Here is a 12,825-nt window from a genome sequence, read left to right as displayed (position 1 = left end):
ACAAAGATATAAATTACAACATTCAATATACATGTATCTAGCAAATGCAAATGGTTTCAAAAAGAAATACAAAGTGTACAGTACCAACGGGTAATGTCAGAAGCTCAAAAAACGGATTGACCCCGCAAAATTTTTGAACAATGCAATAAAAATTTTAGTCTTCAAATTCCCCCCCCGATCGATTTACTACTGCCATTGGCTAATAAACTCCAATACGTCAGGATCATCATCTAATCCTTCATCATCCATCTGATTAATATCATTACTGTCTAGTTTGTTGTCCTTCTTGTATCCTACGTGCGAGTCTCGATAATGACGAAGATAATGTCCCAAAATAGATGACCTTGACGTGCAATTGACTTCTAAAATCTGCCAACAATCGGTGCACAATACCCCCTCACGTTCCAACATGTGGGCATTGGTCTTGCGCTTCTTTTTCTCGGGCTCGTCGTATTCGCCCTTTTTGAACTGGTAGAGTCCATAATATTTGGGATCGGGCACTGATTTCCCATTGGTGAGAATGCCATGTTTATAAGCCAAATGATTACCATATGATGAGTTTTTCAAGCCAAAGAATTCAATTGATTCGCAATATGGGCAGAGTCCAGCACGCGTGGTGTTGTCCGGTTTGCCATTTTTAGGGTCGACTCTCGTCAAGATGAATTGGGCTTCATAAGATGTTTTTTTGAAATTGGTATTGTATGAGAGGTCGTATTCACCTTGGAGTCCTTGTTTGGCAAAAATCACATCAAAGTTGTTGCGGAGGTACAATGTGCGTTGAATCAGGCATGTGTGGGTATCGAAAAGTGGAGCAATTAATTTTTCAATCAATTGAGAACAATGGAATGGACTGGGGACCTTTGCTGATACAGATGACAACAGCTTTGAATATTCAACGTCGGGAGTGGATTCAACTGCAATTTGACTAAAATCAATCTTGGGCACGCTCGATGGATTCTTGAACAAGTTCTTTTGAAGACTTTTTTGACTGTTGGAGCTGTTTATACATTTGATCCTATTTTTGCCACGACGTCTGCTGCCTGGAGTTGAAGTGCCTGATGAATTGTTTGACTTTTCCAAAGGTGAACTTGATGTTGAGCTGATGTTTAGTTGTGCTTGATTGAATGACAAGTGCGATTGGTCTGATTTCAATGAGCTGACTGATGATGATCGTTTAGTTGGGCTGAGGATTGTAGTGGCACTATTAGCTCCTTTGACAAATGCAGGTAGTGATGCCTTGTGGGTATAATCGGAGTCCTTATTGGCCTGACCATCGTCATCTTCATCTTCTTCATCTTGATCTTCATAGTCATCAAAGGAATCATTGTGGAAAATCAATGGTGGGGGCTGACCATCGCTTTCAGCAGGATTAAATTTAACGACTGGATTATTCCCATTATCAAGGAATGAGGTTTTCGGACTGGCCTTTAATGTTTCATCAACTGGAGAGAGCCCTTCACCTGAATTTGTTTCATACTTGCCATTAGTAATGGTGTTGAATCCGCTGGAATACCCATTAATGGTTCTAATAGGGTGCAATCTCACTCTATTGTAGCAAGAATCAAATTCCGAATTCAGCTTCCATTCATCAATCTCTTTACAAGTTTCTTCAAATAAACGAATCACTTGATCATGCGTCAATTCTTGTTTGGGACTGGGCACACTAACAAGGTCATCAACCCTGCTTGATGTTGAGTTGGATTTTGATGCTTCAAAAGGTTCGTTGAAATCAAATGTTGTTGGTGCTTGAGACGAGTCAATTATAAACTTCATATACCCATTCATGCAAGATTCGGGAGATATTGTATCAGATGAAGTAGCGTCAAACCCATGGTCGTAGTAATCATAATACAAATCATCCTCGTCATCAACATTGTGAGGAGTTTTAATATCGTTGTTTTTATCTTGGTCAACGTCTTGGAATATCTTTAACAAATCATCACGTACTGGAGATGAAGTGATGGCGGTAAACGATTGGTCTGATTCGCCCACTTTTGCAATAGGTTGAGTATTGTACAACTCACTCAACTCGTGATCGTCACCATCATAATCAACAATAAAGTCGTTCCGTTTGTACTTACTGGTGTATTCTTTTGAAATTGGCTGCGACTCATCTTGTTCATGCAGCATACTCTGATAAAATGACGATTTTTTGTGCATTTGCTGAGTGTATCTTGCTTTAGTTTGTTGGTGATCTTGCTCCACAGCGGCTTGGATATCATAGTTCAATATATCAGACAACAACAAACGGGAGTAACTGATTCCATGACGAGACCTTTGTCTTGGTAGATGATGATTTGAATTCGGTCTCAGGTCAGGTTGATGTTGATTAAAGTAACCATTTCCATTAGTGTATCCCTGAGCTCCGCTATTATACATGTTGTTGTTGTTACTTCCACTATGATGATTATTGTTATGGCTGAAATTGGTCAAGGTTTGCTGGTGTTGGGAATGTAATTGGGGGAATAGATCGTCATGGAATTGGAAATCAAGCATGTTTTCGGTATCAAAAGACGACATGGTTTTGGAGGATATGGAATCACCCTCTGTAAAATGAATACACAGGTCAAGTTCGTTATGCAGTGGATAGTTGGCTTGTTGATGATTCTGGAGGTAAATAGAGAAAAAAAATATGGGATTATTGAAATCTATATTTGTGTATGGGAAATATCCTACTCACCAGAGTTGCAAAAACAAAATCAAAAAGAGACAAAGGCATTACCTCTCGTTCTTTTACATCTCTACATGAAAAGCTTCATTTTATTGAGCTAGAATGATCCCACTGGCCGATTCCACGTACTATTCTCTTTTCTTCCCTTGACGATTACGGTGCTTTCCATTGAGAGCGTCAAAAGACGTCTTTTTTGCCAAAATGTTTGTATGTGTTTGTGGCGATAAAGAACAAACAGAAAAAAATAAAAGAAATAAAATCTATATAATGAAATGCGCTTTGCTTAATCCTGTAGAAACAGACAATCTTCGAGAGCTACGCAAGGGGGTCTCAGTCCAATATGAGAGGAAAGAAAATATTAAGGAAACAACAATAAGGTTTATGCTTTTTGTGGTTAATGAGTCTGCTTCTTTTGTTTTAATCTTTTTTTGCGCTTTTCGCATAACAAACTAAAATCTTTTACGACTGGTTTTACGAGAGAAACAGAAAATACCGAGAAACCCTCCTCTCCGCACCCCCACCCCCAGCCACAAAATATATACAAACTCTATGTTTTAAAGAAGACGCACAAAGCATGGTACTGGTTAGTAAAGTGTCTAGAACCTTTTTTTTCTGATATGCCACTGTCAATTTATCTTTTTCGGCCCCTTTGTAGTTTCTGTTACCCCTCAGTTACAGCTTTGAAGATTGAAGATTTATGTTTGCTTTTTGTTATATAACTCTGGTAGAGTCAGAGTCATAAACAGGTAGAGATGACAAGGTAGAGCGGGCCGCAATTGGGGTTCTTAAAAGAAGTTCACAACTGTGGATTACTTGACATTTTTTAACGGGTTAAATAATCATTCTTTATCTCAATGCGTTAAACTAAACCTGTAAAACTAGTGAAAGCTAATTGGATATTACTTTCAACACTGACAAAGTACTGTGTATTACTCTAAATATTTGTGTCGCTCTTTTCTGAACATAGTAGTCTGCTCTTGCATTTCTATTGGTAAAATTAACCCCCTTTCTCGAGATATTTTCCTTCGCCAGTAGAGTGACCCCAATTGCGCAGTTCAATCGGCTAAGATACATTAACAAACTACCCCTATAGGGATAGTAATATGTAAAACGGGATGGATGGTTTATTTATTAATTAAATTAAGAAAAGGTATAAAAAATTAAAGCACTAAAATGAAAAAGTATGAAAATAAAAATAAAATTATTATTATTATTATTATTATTATCAATACTGTCAACGGTGAAAGGTGGGGTAAATAATAAAAAAAGATAACGGGGAAAGATATAAACTTCGGTATGAGTGGTACTTGGTGATTAACTTGGGGGAGGTTGTTGTGGTATAAGAATATGAATGTTTTCGAGCTTTACGGAAACTGAATCTCAAAGCTTTGCTTGATAATGAAATGCTTCAAACATGGATAAGACGTTGCTCACAAATAACGATCAAAATTTCAATCTCTCGAATCCACATGGAAAAAGAACGACGAGTCATATATGATTCTAAATCTCTTCAGGTTTAGCTCTCTTGACTCTGAAGAATCTAAATTTAGAAGCATCCGAAATAGGTTCATCATGCACACCGGGTCCTGCTACACCTGGAGTGACACCAACACCAGAAACGCCTCTATTGGCCGATTCATCATAATTGGCTTGTGCATAATCGCCATCACTTTCCTTGGCATATACATTCGAGTCTCTGGCACCATAAGCACCTCCTGCACCTCCTGCCTCGACTCCTGAACCTGATCTTCTTCTATTGCTTCTTCTCGTGCCAAGAGCGGACAAAATTGAAGTGATAAAAGTAATCAATAAACAAGCAACAGCGGCCCACAAGATACCAAATGCCTTGGCTCCCAAACGCGACTTGTGACCAGCGTTATTAAATGCATTTCTTCCCTTGACGTGAGCAGCAGTGATTAAACAAGCGGCAGTAATGGTGAATAAAAACGCAAGGAATGTCGAAATGGCAGCCAAAGCTCCGCCAATGGCAAAGCAAAAATTCAAAGGAACGACAACTAATGCAACAACAGTGAAAAACAAAGCCACAAGAATGAATGCCCATCCAATACGAGTCAAAAAGTAATAAGTATCTCTTGAACTAACAAAAGTGTTGGGTAATCCCAGTTCAGAGCCAAAGTTATCCTTGGGAGAATATGGATAAGCTGGTTTAGATTTAGTACAGTTGTAATTGTGGCCATCTTTAACGTCACATGACCGATAGAAAGTCCATCTAGTGGTTTGAAATTGGGCCCCTGGTATATTTGAAGTATCAGTTTGTGACCAGTAGAACTTACCAAGAATGGATGAAGTTCCTGCACCATTAATGGCAGTGAGAATCAACAACAAGGCTGAACCTAAAAGGAAAAATATGGGAACGATAGTAAATGCTCTCATTGTAGTAGTAGTGGTAGTGGTAGTGGTATGAAGGTAATGTAATTCTTTGTAGCGATTAGCCTGTATTTCAGTTCAGTTCAATTGATATTTTGTTGTGTATCCAAAATGGAAATGATAGATTAAGGAAGGGGGTAATTATCTGTTGTTGTACTGTTATCTTTATAGTAAAGTGTTTACGATAGGTGGTAGATTCAATTGAAGAAGTGTAGTTGGCTGTAGTTGTTATTGATGATGTATATATATATATATATATATATGTATATATAGGGACTAAAATAGAATGAAATTTTGATGATGCTGTTGCATATATATATATACAATATACAATTGTGTATTAATGTACGATGATATTGTTTTTGTTTTTGTTACTGCAATAGCAAAAATAAAAAAATTTAAATTTTATTTTTTATTTTTTAATTTTTTTTATTTTCGATTTAGACAAACAAAGTAATAATTAATTATATTTAATACTATAGACACATCATCACCACCATGCCACTACTACTAACAACAACAATCAGTGACAAGTTTAGAGAACAATAAGAATAGTGGCTTTGGAATAGATGCCTACTGACCTTCTATATGCAAGTACTTTAAAGAAAAAAAGAAAGAGAACCCTTATACAGTAGTGTAATCAAAATTTTGTGTGGTTGTTCTAGACAATAGAGAAAAAAAAAAAACCTATAAATAGACTGTGTGACCTTTTCTTAGACCATAAGCCATGCGACAATAAGCTACTAGAGCTACCACTTAGACATATTCTATTTCACACACACACATACGCATATTTGTATCGCATAAACCCCATTCCTATAGCAATCAAATGATCAGCCGTTGTGTAAAACCTCCTTGCTTCAAAAAGAATTGACTGTATTTTACTTTTCTTTGTCTAGAAACCAACCAGTCTATATTCTTTGCGTAAATGTTCCAATTGTCTGTTCCTTTTTTGCAGTTAAAAAAATAAAAAACTTCTTGATCCGTATTTCGATCAAGCCCTCAAGAGGTCTAGGCAGAGATGGAGAACCTAGAAATAACAAGACAAAGTGAATTCTCCGACTGTCTCAACTTTGCTGAAAGAGGGGGGAGGCAATGTTACAGTCTGTTGCCTCGAAGTACATGATGCAAAAGAGCAAAAAAAAATAGCAAAAATAGCAAGGCTGAGAAAGCATCACACATCGAAGATTACTCCGTCACTACTAAATGTGTATTGCTGTAAAAATATGTCATTACTATTAACTTTTACATCCCAGTCATATGTGTGTATGAGATAATTGAAGGGGCCTTATCACTTCTTCTTCTTCTCTCTGTGTCGTTGTTTGGTCTTCCCTATCGCATATAAACTTCTGTATATCCGGGTGAATCAAGAATGCTGATTCTATTACTCGATTAGGATTATATTGCGCTCTATACATTTGAAATATATACGAACTGAATGGTATATAGCAAATGACCCCTCTTCAAACTTTATGACGTAATATATCACATGACTTTATTCTTTATTCGTTTTTCTTTTGTATTGCTACGATAGTAGTAACAGTACAGTAAATAATAGAAAAAGAATGTGTTGTTTTTTGTGTCTATAAACATAATTGTGTAATTAACTCCTTCCTAATTAGGAAAGACAATTGACAAATTAAGTAAAACACCTCTTCCACTTTTCCACAACCATACACACATACATATAACCACACTCCACCTTTCCTCATAAAAAATGCGCATTCAATCACATAGCATATGCCACATCTAAAAGCTTCCAACACTCATGTGAAATGACACATTTATAAGCACAAACACGGGCACAACCCTGGTATCTACTAGCTCGCCTTCTTTCTCTATACCGTTACCTGTCAAAAATGTAATAGAAAACAAAAGCAGAGTTTCTGTGTTTTCTGTGTAAACAATCAATCCTCTTGTACCGCTATATAGTTTATAACGAAAACTGCCTACAACCAGATTCACCTGGTATGTGGGATATTTGATGAATTTCAAACCTAATATGACCTTATCAATGGGACAACATTGTTTGAAATTATTAAAATTTGTCTCAAAATGAGTGCCAAAAGTACCAAAAACTTTCATGCATTCACAAACTGTTTCCCCTTTTAGCTTCAGACTCAACAAGCTACTTAGTATAAGGTTATCACACCAAAGTGGTATATCCTTTAGAAACGTGTTTTCTGCTATATATTTTCTCTCTTCGGACTTAACCCTTCCAGTCTAAATCCGATAATATTTTCTACCAAATGGAGAATGATGCCTGAAAGAAAAAAAAAAAGAAATAATCACACATGCATTAATCTCCCCACCATCATTCGAGATCACTCGCTGTGCTTTTTTTATAATCCCTTTCATAAACTAACTCATGTGAACAACACGGTGATGACGGAGAGAACTTATATGCTCCTGTATAGTAGCCAATTTTCAAAAGATTATTTTCGCCCAAACCTATAACCTATTAATGATCTTTTAGTTTCCCAATTTAAGGACAAATGGAGGATTGAATCGGGAATCTCGATCCGAATAAACATACGATACTTTTCTGTAAGTTCTTATTTTTTTAAGGAGGGAGGAAGAGTAGGGGTTTACGGGTTTTAAATTTAACGCACGTTTCGCGGGGGTTTCAACATCAGATCTCTGTTTATTCTAACCAACAACTCTCCAAAAAAAAAAAAAAAAACACATGTACCATCAAGGATATACATAGTAATGACATCTTTTATCAAGCCAAAGGGCAAGTGTAAATAGTTAATCTATAGAATGGCTTAACTCCAAATCATTCTTCGTTTCTTTTTTTTTTTCATTTACATTGGCGCTTAACTTTAAATTAAATTAACAAAAAAAGAAATAGAAAAACCCAACAGAGCAAAAGTAATTTAAGAAGAGAAGATCTCCCAATCTTGATATCTTTTAGCAAACACCACCGATTACACGGTTTTTCTATTTCTTTTTGTTATTACCAATGATGGATGCTAGGAGGTAGCAAACACTACATCTTACAATAACAACAACAACAACAACAAGTACTAAATCAGCACTTAATTTATAAACAATGTTGGGCCATTTGAACATGAAGTCATCTAATGAGACCACCACCACCACCAACAACAACAACCCCACCCCACAACCCACATCATCATCAATTGATGCAACCTCAAACAACTTCCCTGACCTATCGACCCTCCCCCTAATCGGCCGCGACTATTTTAAAGCCTCATCCAAACCAATCTACGAAGGAGCCAATGGGATAATTTTCAAGGGCACCGACTCGCACCATGCAAAACTAGTGGTACTCAAACGAATAAAACAGAAATCCGACGAAGAGCATGCCAACTATCTTAATACCGTGTGGCGAGAATATCGCAATGTCAAATCATCAGCAGCTTGCAAGAATATCATTCCTATTTTGGATGTTGCTGCTATATTGAAGAATGCCAGTAGGAGCAGAAGCAGTAGTCAGCAACTGGATGAGCCAGGGGAAGATGAAAGGCGGAAGCAGCATGAACAACAAGAAGAGGAACAACAAGAAGATCCTAATCTACTTTTGGAAAATGAAGTTTCACTAATACTACCATTCTACCCACGGGGCGACTTGCTCGATTTTCTATCCAAATCAAGACGGTTCCAAATCGAAATCTCACCCAATTTGCGTGATACCTTATTCAAACAAATTGTCCGCGGTGTAAATTTCCTTCATAAACACAACATCGTGCATCGTGATTTAAAACCGGAAAATATTCTTATCGATGATGACGGTGTGTTGAAGATTAGTGATTTCGGATACAGTTTCAACCTCAATGATACCGATGCCATTACTGCCAGTTTTAAAACTAATCCGCATTTTCTCATTTCCGGTACCCCCAGTTTCAAAGCGCCCGAGTTGTTTGATATTGAAGTACAATTACAACTGGATGAATTTAGCATTAATCAATATAGTGTGTCTTCCCATAGTTATCAGAGTTTAAAGTACCTTGATTTGTGGAGTTTGGGCATATGTTATTTTGTCATTTATTTGATGAAGTCGCCGTGGTCGTCGGCCAATTCACAAGACCCAAAAAATGTCGTATTTCTCAAATACATTCAAAATTATCCTCATAAGCAGGAGCAAATCAAGTCATTGTTGGCAGAGTTGAATCGATGTGGTGGTGGTAATGGTGGTGGTAATGGTGGAGTTAGTGGTGGGACTAGTCCAGGTGCATCAGGCGGCGGTGGTGGCATCAATACATCACCAAATCAACGACCTCAACTTTCAACCCTCACTGGCTCGCTGTACAATCATCGCCACACGCCAAGCTACAACTATAACAATAATAATAATAACAACAACAACAACAACAATCGAATTAGAAGTTCAAGTCATTCTCAAATAAACCCATCAGGACTCAGCCTACACCATCATCACGCAAACGAATCAAACTCAAACAACAATAACAACACCACAAGCTCATCGCAATCTTCATCTTCATCAGCCATTCCCTCACATTCAATCACTGGATCCAACTCAGCACTCAATTTATTCAAGAGCTTGCACTACGACTCGCGTGAATATATTTTGAAACTCCTTAATCCTCAACCTAATGCCAGAATCAATACCGCTGATTTATTAGACAGCAAATGGTTGAGTCAAGCTTATGCTAATCCCAAAGATTTAATTAAATTAATGAAGTAAGATGAAGTACAGAATACCTTTGCTCAGCTTGCGATTAAGTTTTAATTGCTATAGTTTCAGTTAATCAATCTCGAATTCTCGTGTTATCTACATAGTTTCTATCTCTCGATATTAGTTTTAATACAAGTCACAATAACATAATACATAATACACAAAGTTTATACAAAATAATAATAATAAAAATAATAGTAGCTTTAAAAAAATGACACGAATAATAAGAATGGGGAAGCATGTACAAACGGATACCAAAGCCAAAAGGTAACCGCCATATCAACTCTCCACCTCCCACTTCCAATCTCTAAATTCAATAAATTGGAAAAAAAATAAAATAATCATAAGTTCAACATAAATGCAAAATAAAACAACAATAAAACGAAATTTAAAGAAATGTGAAAAAAAAAAACAAAACACGGCGTGCATTGACAACGACGAAGCAGCATTGGATGTTCAAAGACTACCCATATGGTTGTCTCAAATCAGGCAGGAATAATCCACTTGGTCTAATTCTGCTTTGCTCCACTTGGTCTAATTCCACTTTGCTCCACTTGATCCATTAGTACCATTCATAGCGGCACCAGAACCCAGTTGCTGTGCTGAAGATGAAGTTGAAGATGGTTGTTTCTGTGAAGCATCTTGCGAGGAAGTTGCGCCGGCACCTTGCGCTTGATTTCCACCGGCCAACTGATTAGTTGATGTCCTCCTCACATTTCCTGGACCTCGAACTCCCAATGGATTTTTAGAAAACGATAACCGAATTCCTCCTTTACCATTGCTTCCTGCATGTGGTCTTGGCAATGTCCGTCCATACAATTCAGCCAATGCTCTCGTCGCATGAGCAACATCTTCAAACTCAACAAAACACATTGGTCCATGATTATGACCACTTGAGTTGGACGTTCCGGTAGTTGTTGCTGTAGCTGAAGAAGAAGAAGATCCAGCTGACCCACTGGTATTATTACTGGATTGGTTCTTTGTCCTAAATGATAACCGTCTAAATCCCTTTTGTGGAGCAAACAACGTACGCAATTCAGCTTCAGTTGCATCAGGTGGTAAATTACCAACATACAATGTATTACAAGGTGGGTTCTGATCAGCTGGATTGGCTGGAGGTGGCACTTTGGCTAATAATGAAAGCTCAGGTATATCTTTTGCAGTTGGAATCTTGTTACCCGTTTGTGACGAGGCAGCAGCAGTCGAGGGACTAGCGTTTATTAAAGCTGCCGGCGACGTTCGAGGTTTAATCCCTTGTGCATTCAGTTGCTGTTGCTGCGGGTAAGCTTGGGAAGATGACTGTGACCCTTTGCCGGATTGGTAATCTTGGCGTTGACTCATTCCACCTGGCTGTTGCAACGACGACCTTAACCCCGATGCTGTTGGACCATGTGGGGGAGTTTGGTTAGGAGCTGTTGCAAGATGTGGCGGCGACGTCAATTGTTGTTGTAGTTGATCCTGTGGCAACTGTGGATTAAAAAATGAAGATGAAGTTCTTCGGCGGTCGGGTGGTTGCTGTAAGATAATATTCGATGTGCCATTGGTAGCACCTGCCGAGGCGTTCCACTCGGGGTTTGAATATACTGTAGGACTATGTGCTGAGGATCCATTATTCGGATTCGAGCTCCAAGGATCTCTAACCAATTGTTCGTAATCCCTAGCATCATTTTGAGACTCCATAAGTAGTATTGATTTCCCAGTCACTTCGGAGAAATCACCCACTCCAGTATTCGCTCTTGACCCGTTTGCCGATCCCGAACCTAAACCAGCTGGTTGGGGTAGATCATCGGATAGACTACGAGAGGGAAAATTAAACTTGGAACCTGACTGTGTTTGTGGTTGAATGGAGCTACTGGGGGGACCAGATTGGACACCAGAACCGGATAGCCTTTGTTGAGGGGGTTGAAAATGACTCTGCTGATGCGATTGTGGTTGAGGTTGGTTCTGCTGATGTTGCTGTTGTTCATGCGAAAATGGGTCACTAAAGGCAAACCTAGATCTCTGATTACCCACAGACAGTCTCTTTTGCAATACATCAAATGGGGCAACCGGATGCTGTGCACTGGATGAATGAGTAGATGGTGCATTGTTCAAAAGTTGATGTGATCCCATTTGTGTCTGTGACAACGGCGTTGGCCCATGTGATGGAGTTGCTGCATTGCTGAATGTATTTGGTGGTGAAATGTTGTTAGATGAAGATAATGACAACGAGTTAAATGCTGATTGTGTTTGGGCCAATACTTGCGGAGATCCCAATGTATGCTGAAGACTACTGTTATCAAATTCAACCTTGATTGGGGGATAATCGGGCCCAAAAATTTGTTGTCCATCCAATAATTTACCTGTTGTTATGCAAGTATTGAAATTCTTAAACAAGGCAAATATTTGGCAATCACTAACATCAATACTTAAAACTTCATCAATAACTAGGGCAAATAATAAAGTTGCTTCTCTTCTTGTGAGGTCGTGTGGTAAGTTGGAGATTTTCAATAAACCGGTAATGGGTGGAGATTGCCCATGCGATGGTTGTTGTAGTTGGTATTGTTGTTGATATTGAGGTTGATTAAATTGTTCTTGATGCGAGTAAGAGTGCTGCTGCTGCTGCTGCTGCTGTTGTTGTTGTTGTTGTTGTTGTTGTTGTTGTTGCTGCTGCTGTTGTTGATGTTGTTGCTGCTGAAGTGGGTATTGTGTATGATTCCCATATACTGAAGGGTTATTGATCAACCCCGGAGGTCCATTGGTGGCACCTATGGTGTTATCTGGCGCCATAAGTGATGACGATGATGCTCCTGTGGATGACAATGGAATATGATTAAAAGGTCCGTTTTGATTGGATGAGGTATTATTATACCCTATAGCTGCTTCAGATGACATTGTTCTTATTTGGATTTAATGCGGGATATATGCTTGATTCCTGGATTATGGAAATATAAAATTTTTAATGATTAATACAAAATATGAATGAAAGTAAACTTGGGCGAATGGTGGTGTAATTGAGTGGTTTCAAAAAAACGTTAAATTCTGCTTCTATTCTTTGATGTTTTGTGGATAATGGATACAAAGAAATTGATGGGATGTATCCCCTTCAATTTAAACGGCAAGA

The 12,825-nt window shown here is 38.2% G+C and overlaps 4 protein-coding genes across 4 annotated transcripts; 1 reads left to right on the top strand and 3 right to left on the bottom strand. All coding sequences in view use genetic code 12, as the record gives it.

The window, feature by feature from the left end:
* Window positions 1–186: 186 nt before the first annotated feature.
* On the bottom strand, window positions 187–2,520 carry CANMA_000183 (uncharacterized protein; the record flags this gene model as incomplete). The annotated part of the gene is made up of 1 exon (XM_051813835.1): window positions 187–2,520. One exon carries the CDS (start codon window positions 2,518–2,520, stop codon window positions 187–189), a length of 2,334 nt encoding a protein of 777 aa, XP_051674190.1.
* Window positions 2,521–4,171: 1,651 nt separating this feature from the next.
* On the bottom strand, window positions 4,172–5,065 carry FMP45 (Fmp45p; the record flags this gene model as incomplete). Its single annotated transcript, XM_051813824.1, has 1 exon — window positions 4,172–5,065. One exon carries the CDS (start codon window positions 5,063–5,065, stop codon window positions 4,172–4,174), a length of 894 nt encoding a protein of 297 aa, XP_051674189.1.
* A 3,049-nt stretch (window positions 5,066–8,114) lies between these two features.
* CANMA_000181 (uncharacterized protein) lies at window positions 8,115–9,731 on the top strand (the record flags this gene model as incomplete). The annotated part of the gene is made up of 1 exon (XM_051813813.1): window positions 8,115–9,731. One exon carries the CDS (start codon window positions 8,115–8,117, stop codon window positions 9,729–9,731), a length of 1,617 nt encoding a protein of 538 aa, XP_051674188.1.
* A 525-nt stretch (window positions 9,732–10,256) lies between these two features.
* On the bottom strand, window positions 10,257–12,596 carry WHI3 (mRNA-binding protein; the record flags this gene model as incomplete). Its single annotated transcript, XM_051813802.1, has 1 exon — window positions 10,257–12,596. One exon carries the CDS (start codon window positions 12,594–12,596, stop codon window positions 10,257–10,259), a length of 2,340 nt encoding a protein of 779 aa, XP_051674187.1.
* Between the last annotated feature and the right edge of the window lie 229 nt (window positions 12,597–12,825).

The sequence above is a fragment of the Candida margitis genome, assembly GCF_024628925.1.
Source record: "Candida margitis strain CBS 14175 chromosome Unknown scaffold11, whole genome shotgun sequence".
Classification (NCBI taxonomy): Eukaryota; Fungi; Ascomycota; class Pichiomycetes; order Serinales; family Debaryomycetaceae; genus Lodderomyces; species Lodderomyces margitis.
This window is presented reverse-complemented; position numbering and strand designations above follow the sequence as displayed.